Source organism: Mytilus californianus, unplaced genomic scaffold, assembly GCF_021869535.1.
Source record: "Mytilus californianus isolate M0D057914Y unplaced genomic scaffold, xbMytCali1.0.p SCAF_2, whole genome shotgun sequence".
In the NCBI taxonomy this organism is placed as follows: domain Eukaryota; kingdom Metazoa; phylum Mollusca; class Bivalvia; order Mytilida; family Mytilidae; genus Mytilus; species Mytilus californianus.
In genome coordinates, this window is record NW_026262668.1 from 76,017,082 (window position 1) to 76,036,428 (window position 19,347).

Consider the following 19,347-nt stretch of genomic DNA (forward strand, 5'->3'; position numbering starts at 1 on the left):
AACATTTCTACGTGCGGCCAACTATAATTTAAACTTTCTGGTCCGGCTTTGGAAAAATAAAAATACAAATCAGTTGGTTTGTTTGAGCATTCCATGCTTTACACAGAGCCAACTGTAACATTATGACATCATGAACTAAGGACTAATACTTTGTTCGAGTCTAGCCAAATTTTGACTCTTTGAAATTCGACACAAACTGTGTGAATAAATATAAATAATATAAACTACTGTATTTCAACATCGAGACAACAGAAATATTACGACTCATGCAGAATTTCAATTCAACTGAGTTTCAGACAAAGAGAGTTGACTGAACTGGTAAAGAAGAATTCTATTCAGATTTTCTAAATTTTCAGTCATTTGTTTCATACAGGTAGGTTACCTTTCAATTCCATATGTATGTTGTGCATTGTCCAAACTATGGTTAAATGTGAATAACGAATTCTCATCATCAACAATTTGTGAAACGATATCATCAAAAGTAGAAAATTTATCTCCACTTGTGTTCATACAATATCTTTCATTGAAACTTGTCTGTTCAAAAAATCCAGAGTCAAGATGTTGTCTGTTGTTTTTAATGGTATTAGCATTTACATCACTCCAGAAAAGACTAAAATCCACAGGTTGTGGTCCATCCCTGCCACCAGTTGGACCTGGATTGTTGTTATCTGTTATAGAAACCTGTAAAATAAGAAAATAATAACCATTTGCTAACAGGAGTTATCACTTAATTCTACATATTCATTGGCAAATAACAATAAGTGCTATTGGAGAATTTTACCATGAAGACACAACTAATTAGAGGTTCCATGAAGCATGTATTGCTCACCTGGTATATTTGCATAAGACTGAAGCAATAAAATTTTTGTGTAGAATGGGAATTTGTGCTGGCTGAAATCTTGTCTTAGTCTTGCTGATAATTTTTGCTTGACAGGAGTTTTTATCCATCAATTAAAGATCATAGATTTCAGGATACAAATAAAGTCATGTATTAGGCAAAAATGAAAAAAAAGCTTCAAAACTGTGATTTAGTGGCAATAACTCCTGTAAGGGTTTATTGACCATTTTTAATCATATTGATTTTCCTGTAGATTGTGATCATTATTGCTGCTGACAGTTTTGATCTATTTACTATAGTTTCCACATCAAATGTAATAAAATGCTCCATATGTCCAACTTAATACGACCACAGAGGTCAAACCCTGAACAGTTGGGGCAAGTATGGACACAACATTCATGCTTGATACAGCTCAGAATTTTGATTGTGATTAAATGTTTGACATAGCATATGTTTCTGACACAGAATGAATGTGGTCCAAGAACTTAAAAATTTGAAATTGGACATTTCCCTATTATGATCCAATATCCAAAATCTAAATACATGGTTAAATTCAGCATATCAAAGAACCCCATGAATTCCAATTTTGATGAAATCAAACAAAAAGTTTAATTTTGGACCCTTTTATACCTCAATGTGGCCCAATTTAATAACAGGGCCCAAAATCTAAAATCTAATTACACGGTTAGATTCAGCATTTCAAAGAACCCCATATTTTCAATTTTTGTTATTATCAAACAAAGTTTAATTTTGGACCCTTTGGACTTTTAAGTTGACCAATTTGAAAACCGGGCCCAAAATCATAAATATAAATACACAATATGATTCAGCATATTAAAGAACCCAAAGAATTCATTTTTTGTTGAAATCAAACAAAGTTTAATTTTGGGCCCTTTGGAACTCAATGACAATGTGGGTCAATTTAAAAATGGGGCCCAAAATCCTAAATCTTATTACATGGTTAGATTCCGCATATTAAAGAACCCAAAGAATTCAAAACTTTTGAATTAAACCCTATTGAAATTGGTCAAGAAATAAGCAATTTATACAAAATATTAGAATAGTATTGTTTTTGGCCACTTTTTCTTAAACAGTTAGGGCCGTAACCCCCAAAATCAATCCCAACCTTTTTATAGTATGGAACCTTGTGGTACAATTTCATAGAGATCCATAAACGTATACTCAAGTTATTGTCTGGAAACCAAATGTCTTTGGATGACGGCGACGCTGACAACATCATAACATTAAATACAAACGCAAAAATTGTGCGGTCGTATAAAAAATTCTATGCTGCATTTTATCTTTAAAGATCAGCAGTTCAGTATGTAAGCCTATGAAGCAGTCAATTACAAGACTGCAACCTGTAACCATATGTCCTCTATTTTACATGTACTTATATTCACATATTACAACTGTCATAAAATTGAGAATGGAAATGGGGAATATGTCAAAGAGACAACAACCCGACCAAAGAACAGACAACAGCCGAAGGCCACCAATGGGTCTTCAACGCAGCGAGAAAATCCCGCACCCGGAGGTGGTCCTCAGCTAGCCCCTAAATAAAATTGTGTACTAGTTTCGTGAAAATGGACATCATACTAAACTCCAAAACATATAAATGAACTAAAATTAAAAAACATACAAGACTAACAAAGGCCAGAGGCTCCTGACTTGGGACAGGTGCAAAAATGTGGTGGGGTTAAACATGTTTTGTGTGATCTCAACCCTCCCCCTATACCTCTAGCCAATGTATAATTAAGAAACACATAGTAATACGCTATTAAAGTCATGACTGTATTAAAGGGATGTGAATTTAATATATATTTTTCAATTATGCTTTATACACAAATGTTATAACAATTAAATAAGGTTGGGACTTTTCAACAAGTTCAAAGTATTGTCTCAATGCATAACCTTTTCTAAATGATGTTACACAGTAACAATACTTTTTAATCAAATAGACTATGAAGTTGCTGGGAATATCATTTTTCCTATAAGGCAATAAATTTGGAAATAAGTCTTCAAAGGCCTTTCTTGAAATTAAATTTTGAAAAATATTGAGTAATGACAGGCACATTTTCCTTCATTACTTGTTTACCTGTCCATTTCTGTGTGCCTCATCAAAACATGACTGGTTTGGTCCAAGGAAATTGAAATTCAAAGACCGACTTTCTTCTGTTGATTTCATTAAATCTGAACTTGCAAAATGGTCTGGAACCTATAAAATTATAAAAAAAGATAATTTCTCAGCAAAATTGCTTCATGTGAGCAAGACGTTTCCTCAATCTTTCAACATCATGAGATTACTTTATTTTTAGATTTTCTCAGTGGAGGACTTTAAAAGGTGGGAGGTCATGGAGGTAGAAGGGGTATTCCACCTTATTGATAAAAAAAATATCTTTATAAAACAATTTTGGGGTAAGTTTGTTTAATATATTGACCATTTGTTGAAAGACATTTTTTGGTTTGTCAATTGATAAAAAATTAAATCCCTGCTTCAAACCCCATTTTCCACCCCAAAAGTGGGATCAAAATCTACTAATTGCTTTTCGTTGGCCTTGTTGGTCTTATGTAACAGGTCTGGTTTTTTTTTATTACTAACACAGGAACAATTTGCATGTTTACCAATTTTACCCATTTTCACTGAATGTTTGTAAATAAAAATTTACTTTTTGGTTATGTACAAATTTTAATGGAATTTTGGTCCTGATCCACATGAAATTTCTTTAGGAATATGTACAATAGACCCCTCACAATTTAATTTAATACAAATGCTCCTTTTTAGTATGATGGTCAAAATATCCTTCCACCATAGTTTTAATGCCCACATCAAATGTACACATTGAAAATTCCAACAAATTAAACATTTTTCCTTATTTGTGACTTGTACAGCTTATTCCTGTTTCAGCAAACTTTATATACATATGTTTTCTAGACTATCAAGCCATTTTCATTTTTAATAAAACAAATAACAAAAGTGATTTGCTTGAATTCTTAAAGACATTATTATTCTTTGACATGTTTGAGTTGTATATTAGGTATCTATAGGAAATATGGGAAAACAGCTGATCAGCCATGACCCCAAGTGCATGACCTCACTGTTGGCAGTCAATCAAAACAATAATAGTCTGAATTTCTTTGACAGTTTGAGAAAAGAAAAAAAAGTAATTTGTTTAAAGTGAATAAGTATTTTTTTTAAAAGCAACTTGTTTATTAATAAACAATGTTAGGAAAATAATTACCATTCTTGCACCAGCTGGGGTAATTTAAATTTAAAATACAAATGACGTAATAAATTAGGTCAAGTAAAAACTGTATTGTCATTCGGTCCCTTTGTTCAATTTTTCATCAGATAGAATTTATCTATACCTCCTGTAAAGACGCGAATTTTTATATATCGACCAATGACCATAATAGATACCCATCCAGTAAAATTAAGCAAATTCGTTTTTACGGGAAACCCAGACGATCGAGATATAAAAGCAGATACATAAATACCTTGATTTTACAGTATAATCTGAATAAAACATATCAACCAAAGAAATATTTATAAAATTTCAATAAAACTTGACAGGCGTCTTTATTTTCTTTTCTTTTTAATGAAATTCTTTTGAAAAGGAAATGCATTTATGACCCGACGAGCATACGACAGTTTGCAGCATGTGCAAAGAACCGAAATTGACAGTTGTCATGCTAAAAATATGAGTGAAAGTGTTCAAAGAACAAACCTGCAGACCAAATTGAATGTTTCCATTTGTTTTCATCGATTCTCTTACTGCATTTTCCTGGTTTTTCCCTACTGTTAGACTTGGTTGCGCCATTTACTTCTCATTGTTGCTGTGTGTATGCTAATTAGAGCCATCGGAACCCCTCTTGACATACCTTACTGTTAGATCGCATAGCAAGCACCTACTCATTCCAAAGCGGACGGTCTCTTCCCTTTTGTTAATACAATATATACTATAATAGAAAATACATCTCGTTGATTCAGTGGCGGACCCAGAACCTCGATGTCTGGGGGCACCATGAAATTAAAATTAAATAATTGTCTAGAAATGTATAAATGACTTTATGCTAGTATGGGTTGTGGTGGTGGTGGTGGTGGTTGTGAGAGGTTTTTTTCAAACAAATTGTGTGTTTTCATTGAAAATAAGGGAAAAAACAGAATTGGCATTCATGCAGCTTTTAAAAAAAATCCTGTATGTTATTGAAAAAAAAATAGTTTGTTGTTGAATAAAGTCCGAAAAAATACTGTACCGATTGAAAAAAAAGCATTCCCTAGAAATCGGAAAACCATAAAACCGTAACGTGAGTTTTTTATTATAAAAAAACATTTTTTTTAACACTGAACATCATTCTTTTTGTACCTATTCTTGAAAGCCCGATTTTGGTCATTTCTTTCCTGATCTGCATTTTTTTATATATATATATGTAGTTTACATAATAGACATTGCACATACAGTAGATGTCAATATTTATACATCCATCGAGATGTTGTCATAAATCACACATGTTGAAGCTGTGGTTAATTAACGGCCAGTTGGAGAAGTCAAATTAAGCTGTGAAATTTGAATGTTTAAAACATGTAAAAAGACAAAATTTTATTTTTCAATTCTTTTCCGAAAAAGTGACACAACTTTCAAAAGAAAAGAGATATTTTTACCCGATTTTTTGTAAAGTGTTCCATAATTAAAAGGCATTAAAAGTATTCCATCAAGTGAAGCTGAATACAATAAAATGTTTGTGGAATCATATATAATTATTCGCGAGTAATAAAAAGCGGTAGACAAGTTTCAAATGCATATCATACAAAATTCTGTCGTTGATTTTTTTTCTTGCAATTTCGATAAAACATTCTTGAAGCTTAAGTATGGATGCATGGTCGATTGCAAAAGAAAAAAAGGGATGTGCATGTGCTAATTGTTTTAGCTAGAAATACGAATAACTGCGTGGTTTTTTTAAATGCCTGAGATCCCATTTCCCTTTCTTGCGCTAAATTTTGTGTATTCTTAATGCAAGATCGTCCTGCTGCTTTTCCCGCCGTTCTTCAAAACGTCACGGAAGTTATACGAATTCCTGCAATGTACGAATTTATTGATGCTAAAAACAGAAACTGTCTTTATTGGCCTCGAATTGTATGCCCCCGTTGTTGATTTTGCGTGTTTTGATATACAACATGTTCGTTTTCCTTTGCATATACTTTCAAACTGACATAACCAATTTGATGTCGTGAGAAATTTCTCCGCAAATTTTGATATAAATCATAAAGCCCAAAAAGACTCCTGACCAACAGATACATAATGCTGAAAACTTCACATAGGCTAAGCGTAAAACCGACCCGGCTTATCATTTTATTTGACGGACACGATCATACACTCTCCACTGTGAATCTGCTATATAAACACACATAATTCGTATTCGTTTCTGTTGTATATATGTTTTTGCGTGAAAAATTCATTCGCAAATTAAGTATTGCGGGAAAGCCTCGGTTTGTAAGGAAACAAAAACAAGGAACACGTGTTGGTTTATTTTACAAACTACATGTTTAATGAATTGAGTTTTCTATGTTCAACTTTTGACGGATGGTCCCTTTACCTGTCGTAGTCGTGTAAACAGCTAGAAGATTCGAGACTTATTTTCTGTTATAGTAGTCTATTTTATCATTAGACGTTCAATAGCCTTTTCCTTAATTTAAATATAGCAGGAGCTAGGGCTACTGCATGAGTGACCTGTAGTTGATTAACAAGTCACACAACGGTCTGGAAGGTTGATAATCTTTTACGAAAATTTTTTTATCTGTCTGGGAAAAGGAAAATCGTTCAGTAGTAAGTGAACAGAAACATATATCGATCTCCCTTTCGTCTATAAAAGTCACTGCGGTAAAGGAAAGTCATAAGTATAACTCGTTCTAGTACTTAGATATGAGAAGATGTGGTATGAGTGCCAATGAGCTGCATGCAAATGTAGTGTCATGGCGTGTGTCATTGCTAATAAATATATATGTTGTCAATGGGTTTGAGATATTGTCAATGTCTATTTGGGTATTTACTATAAAGGATATTTTGCTACAAGATGTCTTATCACAGATGGTAATATAGGTAAAATATCTTTTTAGGTATGGCATTGGCTCATATGTTATTTTGCTCAAAACTATGAATAAAACGACCTTTCTATGTTAATAATGTCAATTTCACAGGTGTTAATGTCATCAAAGTGACATCATACACTTATAAAAAAAAATTAGCATAATTTTGAAAGTTTTGAAGATTTTACCATTATGTAGTTTATGTAGCTCTCACCCCATATGGAATTTACTGACCCCATATATATCGTATTAGGTCACTAGCACACTATGTAACGAATTTATCTTACCGACTATCTTAACATGTGGTATTTAGACTAGTGGCCTATCAAAGTGATCAAGTATGCAATACCGTTAGTATTAAGAACCTACTTCCATTGGTCTATACAAAAACAAATGCCAAAAATAACAACTTGTTAGCTTTAAATGTGTTTTATGAATTTATTTCAATCGTTCATCATCAGTTTCTTCGTCTGTTGAAACCGTTAAGATTTCCCCTCAACACCGTGTCATTTTTATAAAGGGACGTAACGAACTACTATCCGTGTATTGAATTAAGCCCCGGCCTACTAACCCAATATGGAATATACACGGTCTCCACGTGGTTGCTTTTAACCAATCATATTCTAAGAAATGTATAGGAGGTAAGATAAATACTCTATATGCAGGCGCTGAAATGGAAATGCAAATGGAAAGTTCACAATTTTGAAGCTGAAATAATCTCTTTTGTTGTAAAGTTTTGTTCTAAACCGCCCCTCATTGTCAAATGCTAGATGTAAGTCAAGATATGAGGCAGAATTAACTGTATCTGCTGTATCCTTTATTTTGAAGTTCGATAGGATAGATGCGTTCAACATAGTCACAAAGTTTTGAATTAGTTCGTGAGAGGAAATCATCTACATAGCGGAACGTGAATCTAACGGATAATTTGCTAGCTCTTTTTCATTCTTCATAAGAAGCTCCTGTATGAATTCTGCCTGAGCACTCATACTGAGAATAAAGGAACAAGTCGACAAGAAGAGGAGCACGGTTGATTCCCATGGGAGTGTCGATTGTTTCACGGTTGAAAACACGTCCTCCAATCATAACAAATTGTTGTCAATCCAGAAATCAACCACCTTGATAATGTCAGTTTCAAAGAATTTTGTGTTTGAATGAGAGTGGGTTTTTTTAGTTATCCCTCCCTAAGGCAAGAAACTTGTACATGTATCTATATTGGGAATTCTTTTTCATGAAACAAAGTAGGACCTTTTTATATTATAAAAATTTCATCGAATTGCTACGCTCAGTCAAGGATTTATATAGTAAATATATATTATATATATAGTTACTATATAAATCCTTGGCTCAGTCATGCTTTTTAAAATATAAAAGTACTTTTAGTATGTCGGTTTTAAAAGCTCTAGATAGCTATGTTTTACTGTATTGTATGATAATTTTTTACCGACTTTAAATTTTATTCGCCTTTTGGTTTGATATTTGTGGCGGGGTTAAGCATGTTTGCGAGCCCAAACCTGCCCTAGCTTGGACAGTATTGCAACATCGCAACATACTGCGAACAAACTGCAAAAATCAGTTGCAAATGGCTTAACTCAATAGATCAGCTGATAGATTGCATATGGTACAAATTAAAGCACATACATGTGTGTTTTTTTAAAACTGTTAATCCAAGTTGAGAACCAGATTTTAATATACATAAAAGATACTTGCATTCCAGTAAGAATGAAATTATATACATGCCATTCTCAAATTTGTATTAAAGGATAGTTATCGAAATTTCAAACTATAGAACCGACGAACTGAACGTATTTTTTTTCAAATTTACCATTATTATTTTGTTGACTTATTACCTGAAATATGAATATTTAAAAAAAAACACACTTAATTTTACTTTTCAGTCAAAATATAAAAATGTCAAAATTTCAAAACAATGTTAAATTTTAATAGATGTGTTAAACATTACAAGGTTTGTCGTCCTTTGTTAAGATGGGACGACTTTACTTGAGATACTAAAATAGGACGAATTGATACTGTATAGGTCAAGGACATCGTCTTCATCATCAGTGTGATTTACAAAACTGAAATTTTATACTCTCGTATAAAAATGCATTGTGATTGGATAAAGATAAAGACGAACTTCGATTGCTAGGAAAATTAACATAAACAGAGTTCTTATTCGTCATTTCTTTTTATCTCTAAATTACCTGAAATATCCATATGGGAAAGACAAAAGAGAGACGACAAACATAGTAATGTTTACAGCGGTACTGAACTGTTCATTTGTTGATTTGAATCTCTTATCATTTCTTTAAATGGCTTTATGTTTAAATTTTACATTTTATCAACTATAGACTTAGTGAAAAACTAACCCAAATTAATATTTGGATTCCTATGCTGTATTTTTTTTTAGATTTTGCTTACCGATGGTAAGCCTGAGAGAAATGTAATGTCAAAACGGGGATATATTTCTTTGTCATGAAACAAAATAAATTGCCAGATGAACATGCTGAAGCCCGCCTCAGGATGTGGGATTTTCTCACTGTGTTGAAGTCCCATTGGTGGCCTTGGGCTGTTTTCAGGTTGTTGTCTCTTTGACACATTCCCTGTTTCCATTCTCAATTCCATAATTGCATATTGATATATTAAATATTAAGATACTGCTTAATAGGATTGAAATAAATGAAGAGTTTTGACACTATTTAACAACAACAACAACTATACTTTATTTAAAGAGGGTAACACAGTTAGCTATATAACATCTTCCCTGAGGCCCTCATCATAGAAAAAGGCAGAAACAAAAAAGAAAACATATACATGGCATACATTACTCATTAGTATGAAAGTCAAGTATAATGATAATGTTCAGTACAACTGCATAAAATGTTATAAAAAAATAAGCATGAAGAAATAATTAATATTCAATATTTTTTCAACTGGTTGATTTCAATAAATGATCTGTTATTTTGTATTTGAAAGAATTAACATTTGTCATGTGTTTGTAATATTTCGTAACGATATTGGCAAATTGTTCCACAAGAATGGTCCAGAATACATAAAAGATTTCTTGAAAAATTCTATTTTTGATTTAGGGAGTATGAGGTTTCCTTGAACAGCATTTCTCAAGGGGTATGGATTTCTGTCTGAAACATAATGAAACTTGCTAGTAAGATATGATGGGGCATCATTTTTGATGCACTTAAATGTCATCACAAACTTGTGATATTTTATTCTCTGTTCAACTGTCATCCAGTTTAAGTGTTTGAATAAGGGCTCAGAAGGAGGACAACCTGACATATGGGTAAATATCCCCCAACTGATAAATCTAACAATCACCATGATTACTCAATTAACATGCATTTACATTTTATGATTAACCCATTTACCATGTCGTTTTTAGAATGAAGGTCATAGCACCCACAAAGTATTTTTCATTTTTATTTTCATTTTGTAAATAATTTGGGAAATGACGCCAAACTTTATTCTTTGATGTTATATCTGTCAATCTGACATGTCTGACGTTATGCCATTATTCGTTAAATCTCAGGAATCCTATAATACATGTAATATATGTTATATTAGTTTCCAAGTTTGAGACTATTAAGTTCGTTTAGAAAAGTCTATTTGTCATATTTTAATGAGGGAATAACCAATTTTTACATAGGAGGATTTAAAAGGTTAATAGCCTTGACAATTGTTAGTTCTTAGCAGTGTTCATAGGCTTGTAACTTCTCAGATAAGGACAGTTCCACTTTAGTGGCGCGACACTGGATATTGGAACAAGCTGAAGCGAGAGAGGTTGTAAAATGCAAGCTGCCATACATATCAATACATAAGTTGCTGTACACTATTGAAACTTTGTCCTTGTGATAAACATAACTTTTAAAGACAATTTATGAAAATGATGTTCTTGTGTATTTATAGTCATGATAGTGGGTCATAATTAAATACATTTTTGTACTAGGCATCTAGGAAGGAATATCCAATCATTGCAGGCATTAAACCAGCTACTTTTCTTGATCTGAAGTAATCCGTTCCTCTTTTTCCGGTACTAGATGATAGTTTTTTATCTCAAGATTTAGTTTACGCTCTTATCTAATATTCCTAAATGATTTTAGGAACAGGTCAAGTCCCAACATATCATTATACAAGACGCGTGCAATATAAATTACAAATGCATAAAAAAATGCATTAAAAATTGGAATTTTTACCTGTGATTACATAATTTTACAATCTCTCTCCGCTTCAACTAGTACCAATATATGGTGTGGTTCCCATACTATGCATTCATCATTTAAGAAATTTGATACATTTTTAAGAATATGTGCTATTTCAAGTATTAAATGTGGATTAAAAACAAAGTTTTTTTAATACTAGATAAATATCCCTGATTTGCGGGATAGTTACTCTTTTGGGGAACTATTCCCCATGTGGTCAGTCTGATTAAAACCAGCCCTCACTATCCACTTGCGTTTGTAGTTAAAGTAGCGATCTGATTGGCTGAATTATGGGGTCACCGTACATGACCCGATATTAGTGTTCTCCCGACCCTACAGAAGCAAGTGGATAGTGGAGGCTGGTATTAATCAGATTGCCATGTGGTGGGTTGTCCCCAACATGTTAAACTTGTACGTTTTGAACATGGACATAGCATAGTGCATGTTATTATCTTTCTGGACAGAAGTTGAACTAGCTGTTAACTGTCAAATTAAGTGACCCATTTAGTGCATGGCTACACTTGACAGCTTTGGTGTCAAACACACTGTTAATTAACACCAATTACCATAGCTTAAAGGGAAACTTCGCAAAAAAATGAAAAATTGATATTATGTTGATTATGTATAAAAAACCACAAATTCATAAATATTAAAGTTTAATTCTGCTAGATAAGAGATCACCATCGATTTTAAATTTAGAGTATCACTTCTCCGCGTGCAGCCATTTTGACATCATCCCAGAATAGAAACCACGATATATCTATAAACCACAAAGGACCAAAACAAGCAGTAACCTAATGTAGCCGTAATTGAGTGTCGATATCTTGTCAAGCGTACGGTTGTTTTACCCGACAAGGAAAGCCTAAACAGTTTCCCGGGTCACAAAAAAAGATTATAATAGACATGGTTGTGCATGCAACCTTTCCTAACTAACTTGATACGGAAAATGTAATTATATATAATTTTTTTGAATAACTAGTACTATGGTCTGTCGTTTTGAAACTGTTTTTTTTTTTACTAAGTTTTTGAAACAAGAAATGTTAATGAAAATTAGTTAAAAAGTTCAAAGTGATAAATTAAGTGTTCCGTGTAAAAATGTTTTCGAAAATCTAGTGTGTTCATAATTCATTTATGTAATAATCTTATTTAAATAAATTCGGACCTTCCCTTATCTGATCACCAGCATTGCTAAAGGAATTGTTCCCAGAGGTATTGTGAGTTGACACGTCCAGGTATTCAAGCGATTTCCTGTCGGGCTTGAAAACTCTTATTACACAATTACATAAAGCAAGTTCGTGCATCACTTCACCTCTGAGGGTATTGAGAAGTGTACACGGACGATAACTTGTAACTTTCCATTTTGAAACTATCAGGTGAATATACATCTTTGTCTTGCGTGTCCGATAGTGATATGCTAGTCTTTACTAAACCATAGATATAATAGCCATTATATATATGACTAAACTCGTACGCTTGTTTATAAATAACATTTATGGTGTAAAAGAACATTTATGAAAATCTAAATAATTCCAAAAAAAGATTTGATAAAATAAAAATATATTTACATATTTTCCAAACATAAATTGGGGAAAATGTAAGTAATTACTCGTTGTCAATAATTATGGACATTTTGAAACGTACAAATATTGATTTAACAAAATGTACGCACTTGTCGATCATTGGATTATACGCCTAGATAGAAGGTTACGGAACTATAGATAGTCGCAATTTAGAATATATACATGTATATTGAATATACGAGAGAAACATCCAAAACCAATCTGATTTAAATACAGGTCGATATCTAAGTGTCTCATAAGTCTATTCTAAGGCTGGATATTTGATCTCTGTTTTTCGATTTATGAATTGTTGTATATATATATTGTTTGATCAAATATGTGACACTATAATAAAATAATTATTTATTTATTTTATTTATTTTATTTATTTTTATTTATTTTATTTATTTATATCTAACTTGCTTTGGTTCATCAAAGTTATGCACATAGTAAAATCACAGATTTTTATTTCCATAAGATTATTTTGAACAGTTTAAGAAAGTCGTCATCATCTCAATGGTTGTGTATTATATATAATAATGTAATAATGTGAACATGGTTCTATTATACCTCATGTCAATTTTCCTGTTCCGACATGCATGTAATATATATGCCACTGGACGTACACTAATGATCCCCAAAAAGCTTATTTGAAGAAATAAAAAAACTTCACTCCGAATTGACTGATAGTAGATGTGTTAACGTCTGGTCAGCTAGAAGGTTGATTAATTTATTTAGTTAGCTTAAAAGGGAGGGGGGATAAACCATTCCTAATATTGCACTTATGCATAAAATATTAAATGAGAGTAATATAAGAGAAAATATAAATACAAAAAGTCGCATATCTGGTAAAAAAAAGTCTCACTGGCAACTATAGAATTTCACGTACAATTGTCATTCTTAATCGAAATAACGGACAGTCATTAAAATACATGCATGTACACTTTGATAAAAAGGGGTGCTGTAGTTGCATATTATTCATCATAAATCTATTTCAAGTATAGACTTTCCTGTCATTCTTATAAGTTAACGCAGAGACATGTAACTTTACATCTCTAGTTAACGACAATCAACCATATAAATATTTGAATCTGATGTGACTTACCGTTCATCTCTTTCTTTTTTCATCTTTTTTTTTTATTTGGGCAGGTACACAAACATTGTAATGTTAGATATACTGTTCCCAGGTTGGGAGGGGGCGGTGGTTGGGGGTGAAGTATATCGAAAGTTACAAAATAAGAACGTTGTATTTATGAATTTACATGAAGAATTCTGATCTTGGGCGTATGTTTCTTTTTTTTTTAAGTTCAGTGATTTAAATTGAGAGAAAAAAATATAGTCAGAATTTAAATCGTACCGGCAATTTCTACCTAAGACTCCACTAAAATCATGAATGGTCATGCTTCACAATCATCAGAATTTTCTTTGCATTGGTACAATCATATCGGTAGTGATTTACCTTGACATTTCCGTGTATAACATCTAGCTACTTGTATATTACCTGTATGTGGTTAGGTGACGTCCCATGAGGTCTTACGTATACAGGTTCACACTTATAATGGTTTCTGATATAACAAGGTTTTATGACATTCACACTTCTGCATGTTCTGTATACCAAATTCTTATCTTATTTTCAGACCAAACGAGGATATGAATATTTTCCAGGAAAAATATTGAGTATCAAAGTATCAAATTAATTTCGGGATTTTTTTCTTTCTTAGTATTAAATCACAGAAACTTAAAGAAAATACTGCTTGTCCACTTTAGGTGTATTCTTGTCAGTTAAGACTGACATATATGTCTCTGGTATAAAGTGGGTTTATGAATGAATAATAAGCCTTGCAAAGGTACAAGATATAAAGCACATTGAAAATTGATTCCTCCGGTCTGTCTCCATTCAAAAAAGGAAAGTTAACGTTAGATTGATTCTGTTATTTTTTTAAACATCGTTGGTCAAATAGCTAAAGTATGTATACGTTGTGAGATTTTAAATATTTTAATAAGGGCATTCCCGATTAGGTAAATGTAGATCGCTGTGGACGGACCAAGCTATATTTATCATGTAACCGCGATAATTTTCTCTAAACATTGTATTTTGCCACCATATTCCTCCCCAAATAATTAATGTTTTTATCATTCATACGAAATGTTGTTCACACCTGTAACGGTGAACCGTGTTGGCTAAAATTCACTGAGTGAAGATCAAAAGAATAGAATTACAGAATGCTAATCTTTTAATTACCTTGAATTTAACCACGCATTCAACAGGTGGTCACTTAGTGTCACAGTACAATACACATTGTATTTACACAGTACTAGACTGAAGTAAAAGCCTTCAGGTGAGAATACAAACATGCATTTGTAAAACAATATCAGTTATATATGTTTGTTCAAAATATCCGTCGGAAAAAAAATTCATGAATATATATTCTATTGTATGATTTACTTTTATTGCTATAATCATATCAGAAATCCTTTAAATATAAATTGTACATTTTAATTTTGAAAGTTGCACGGCGGATCACTTTACTTTCTTAATTATTAGTTGGTTAATAGCTACGCCAAAAGTCGTTGATGCGCTTTAAATCGCGTTATTAGATGATTAACGAACAAGACTTACAACGAGATTTATTCACTCCCGGCATGCAAAAAGACTTAAACTACGTCACATAAGTCAGGAAGTTGGAATAAATTAAATTATTAATTCCCAATTTTCTTCTTTATTAGTGTTCATATCCAGATAAAACTTGGTAAATATGTTTTTTATGGTATTATGAACATAATAAGATGAAAAGTAAAAAATCGCGAATTTTCCCTTTAAGGTCATAAATGATTTATGTATTTCAAAGTTGTTTGAAAAAAAAAATTGAGTTACTCCCCTTTTTTGCCACCTTTCACAATATTATATACTTCTTAGATTTATGTTTTATTTGTAAAAAGATTAAATCTAAGGCAAATTGAATGCAAATACATATCAGAATATTACTTTCTATTATTTTTCTACCTTAGAACAATTGAAAAATTAAATATTTTGAAAATTATTTTTTTATAACCCCGCTGTAGCGGAGGGGGCATTAAGTTTTACCCTTGTCCGTCCATCTGAAAGTTGGTTTCCGTTCTCTAACTTTAGTTTGCCTCAACCAAATGTTATGAAACTTATACACAATACTTATTACCACAAAAGTCAGATCAAGTACAAATTTGGGTAGTGTCACTTTTACCGTTCTTCAGTTTATAACTTTATATGATATGCAAGCGGGGGCATCATCTGTGTCCCATGGACACATTCCCCATTTATTCATCTCTACTTTCTTTAAATGATTAAAAATCTTAAATTATATATTCTATTATCCACTACCTCCTAATCATGCTAATGGAATAATAAATAAAGCTGTATATTGATGCTAAATGGCTTTAATATGTTGTACAAAATGTGGCTTGTGGATAGGTTTAAAACAATGAATGAATGAAGAAGAGGGGGCTTGGCTTGAATTGATATAGTATAATGCATTAATATTTCAATGGCTTATAAATGCAATGAAAAAATAAACTTAAAGCTTTAAATTATTTTCAAATAATACTCAACCTTTTGAACATATTTTGGAAACTCATGAACTGTTAGATTTAGAATATTACAAAATGTCCCATAAAAAATACTTAAATTCAGCTGTAAAAAGTTTGTATGCATTACAACCTGAGTTTTTTTCTCAATGCAGGTCATGCATGACCTGCATTTTCATTTTCATAGGTTGACAGGTATGCTTGAACTTTTGACTTCATTCAACATCTTTTCTTTTGTGGCATCAAATATTTTCTCTTGTGATGGGAATGACTGTGATGCTCAGTAATGGTTAGTAAGGTCTATTAATTCATGTAATAGAAAAGAAAGGATAGGATGGTTATCCATCTCAAATGTAGCATTTTCTGCAAAAATATTGTCAATCAAAAATTTGGGAAAAAGATTTATAAATGTATAGAATGTATGTAAAAAGCAGGGGAAAATATTCATTTTCACTTTTAGTTGTGATTTCTCACAAGATCTGTCCTCAGAATTTTGTTTAAAAAAAGATATTTCATAGCTGTAAACTTTTACTTTCTAATACATGTAATATAAAAATATATTCTTTGAATGGAATATTTTTTTATGCAAACAAAAAATGCACTTTTGTTTCAATCATTGCTCCACGTTTAGTTAAAAAAAAATAGCTCATCATTCTCATGCATGTAATCCCACATAAATAAAACAAAATGTAATGTTAGGTTTGGAGCATCTGAATAAAGATTTCATTTCGGATAAGAGTAACTTACATCATTTGTACATTAAAGTATTTATTAACATGATTAATATTTTTGTAATATTGTGTTTTTACAGGGCTAGAATGGCAAGCTATAGTCATGAACTTTTCTCAGGGAAGATACCAGACGATATTCCTGTGTTGGATTTGGATACTTTGGACGATGAAATAACAGCAAGTTACACAGGACCAGATGATGGCCTAGCATTTCCTGTTAGAGAACAAAGTATATATAGATGACATCCTCTTATTGTTTTCACTTAGTTACACAAAACTTACTAATATGTCTCCATTACATATCAATGCACTATATATTTGATGCATCAATCTGACAGTTTTCAATATACTTCTGTTTTGGAAAATATGTTTTTTAGCATCCTTTTAATAAAACCACCAACATTTGTAATTGTTAAACTGTCTTGTGCAGTCTTTAACTCTATTTGATTATCTTCATCATGATCATTGTTGTTTACCATCAGAAGTTCATGTTAAAACATTTTTTCTATTTGTCTGATCGCAATAATCCTTCCAATTGAAGTTTAAATCATGGCCCTACTCATGTTTTGATAAGACACTAACTGACTAAAGAAGAGCAAAAAATGATTTTTTTTTTAATTTGGAATGATTTTTTGTTGTACATGTATGTACCTAACAAGGTCCTTCAAGTTTTGTTACTTTGGTGCCAATTAGTCAACAAACATTGCTGCCATGGCCTTTCTGATCAATTTCTGATTGGTTGAAGTTAGAAAAACTTCTTCTCAATAACAGGTGAACCAATAAAAGGAAACTTGACTGATTTTGGTCTTGAAAAGTCTGATATACATTTAAGGACTGGAAAGTGGTCCAATAAGTCTGATTTTCTAAGATCTTTTATGCCGATTAATAAAAACATTTTCATTTAGATGCTGAATACACGTAGATGTCTTTACTAGACATATGCCATTAAAAGAACCAAAACTTGCAGACAGAGTTTTAATTTTGGCAGTGAGTCATTTACTGTTATAGAGTTATGCCCCTTTTTAATTTGGAAATTGGAAAGCTTGAGCAGGGGCATTAGTGTCCTCAGAGGCTCAGACGCATTCTTCTTTTATTTTTTATTGAGGAAACATTAAATGATAGGATTGATTAAAATTCATAAATTCTTCACAAATAATACATGATGGTCTTCCTGAGTTACCGCGAACGAACTTAGTATAGATTCTAGGTACTGATGTTGTTTATCATCTTAATTACGTGTTATAGTGTTCTTTTATTTGTCTTTGTAAATTATAAACCTTCACTGTGGTAATATTCTTTTGGCGTGGCTCGGTACTTATACATCCCGCCATTGTGTTATTGTGCTATGGTCATTTTTTGTATTCTTGTCTTTCATTTTTGCTAATGTGCTTTGTCTATATGCCATTTTGTTTTTCTTTGTTGACATATATGTTTGTTTTTATAGTGATTAAGATTATAACACAATGTTGACTGCTACCCCTATTTTTGACATTTTTACCTATTATGTCTGTTTGTTTTGTTCACACATCATGGTCAATATAATTTAATTTTATGCAACTGTCCTACAAGTGAGAGGTTTAGCTAGCTATAAAACCAGGTTTTATCCACCATTTTCTACATAAGGAAATGCCTGTTCCAAGTCAGGAATATGACAGTTGTTTTCCATTCGTTTGATGTGTTTGAGCTTTTGATTTTGCCATTCGATAAGGGACTTTCTGTTTGGAATTTTCCTTGGATTTCGATATTTTTGTTATTTTTACTTTTTTCATTGAGAGAATTACTTTTCACAAAACTTATCTAATAAAAATAGGGGGCCACAGGCTTTATTTTCTTGAAAAATCCCCTCAAAACCAAATTGTCCTATCAAATTCAATATAATTATCTGCCATTGAATTTAAAAGGAAAATTTAAATACACTTCAGGACACTTAATTAACTGGATTTTCAAAAGAAAAATCGGTTATTGATTTGGGGATGTACGGCAGGCGGCTACCAAACAGTGTCCGTTAATGAACATGAAAATGCTTTGACGAAATTTTTTCAAATTTAGATATGTTGTTTCCTGTGACTAAATGAAGGTGAAGTTCAATTTTCATGATTTTAGCTTTTCTTGTTGTTGAGTAATAGCCCTTTTTTGATGAAATTCTTATTAATTACTCCATTCTGTTCATAGGGAAATAACTCATTTTTTAAAAGATGTTCAAAAGACATTGTATGAATGATAAATGACATTTTGGATTTTTTTTTTCTTTTCTTTGGTTACTTGTTTGATGAATTTTGTGGTGGGTTTGTTTGTTATTCTGTATAAACTAATTTTCTGAATGCTTATATATAATTTTTTTTGATGAAGTGAACTCCTTTAA

The 19,347-nt window shown here is 31.9% G+C and overlaps 2 protein-coding genes across 2 annotated transcripts in view; one reads left to right on the forward strand and one right to left on the reverse strand.

Moving 5' to 3' along the window:
- The window catches only part of LOC127728199 (uncharacterized), a 36,265-nt gene extending 31,585 nt beyond the window's left edge, over positions 1–4,680 (reverse strand). Inside the window, exons 1-3 of the mRNA XM_052235422.1 lie at positions 4,567–4,680; positions 2,937–3,056; positions 383–681 (exon numbers count right to left, since the gene is read on the reverse strand). Coding sequence (XP_052091382.1) covers positions 383–681; positions 2,937–3,056; positions 4,567–4,659 — 512 coding nt within the window. The 5' untranslated portion in view covers positions 4,660–4,680. The remainder of the gene's footprint in view (positions 1–382; positions 682–2,936; positions 3,057–4,566) is intronic.
- A 4,319-nt stretch (positions 4,681–8,999) lies between these two features.
- Positions 9,000–19,347, forward strand: part of LOC127728205 (uncharacterized) — a 30,897-nt gene continuing 20,549 nt past the window's right edge. The window contains exons 1-2 of the mRNA XM_052235432.1: positions 9,000–9,184; positions 17,066–17,214. Of these exons, the coding sequence (XP_052091392.1) occupies positions 17,073–17,214 (142 nt within the window). The 5' untranslated portion in view covers positions 9,000–9,184; positions 17,066–17,072. The remainder of the gene's footprint in view (positions 9,185–17,065; positions 17,215–19,347) is intronic.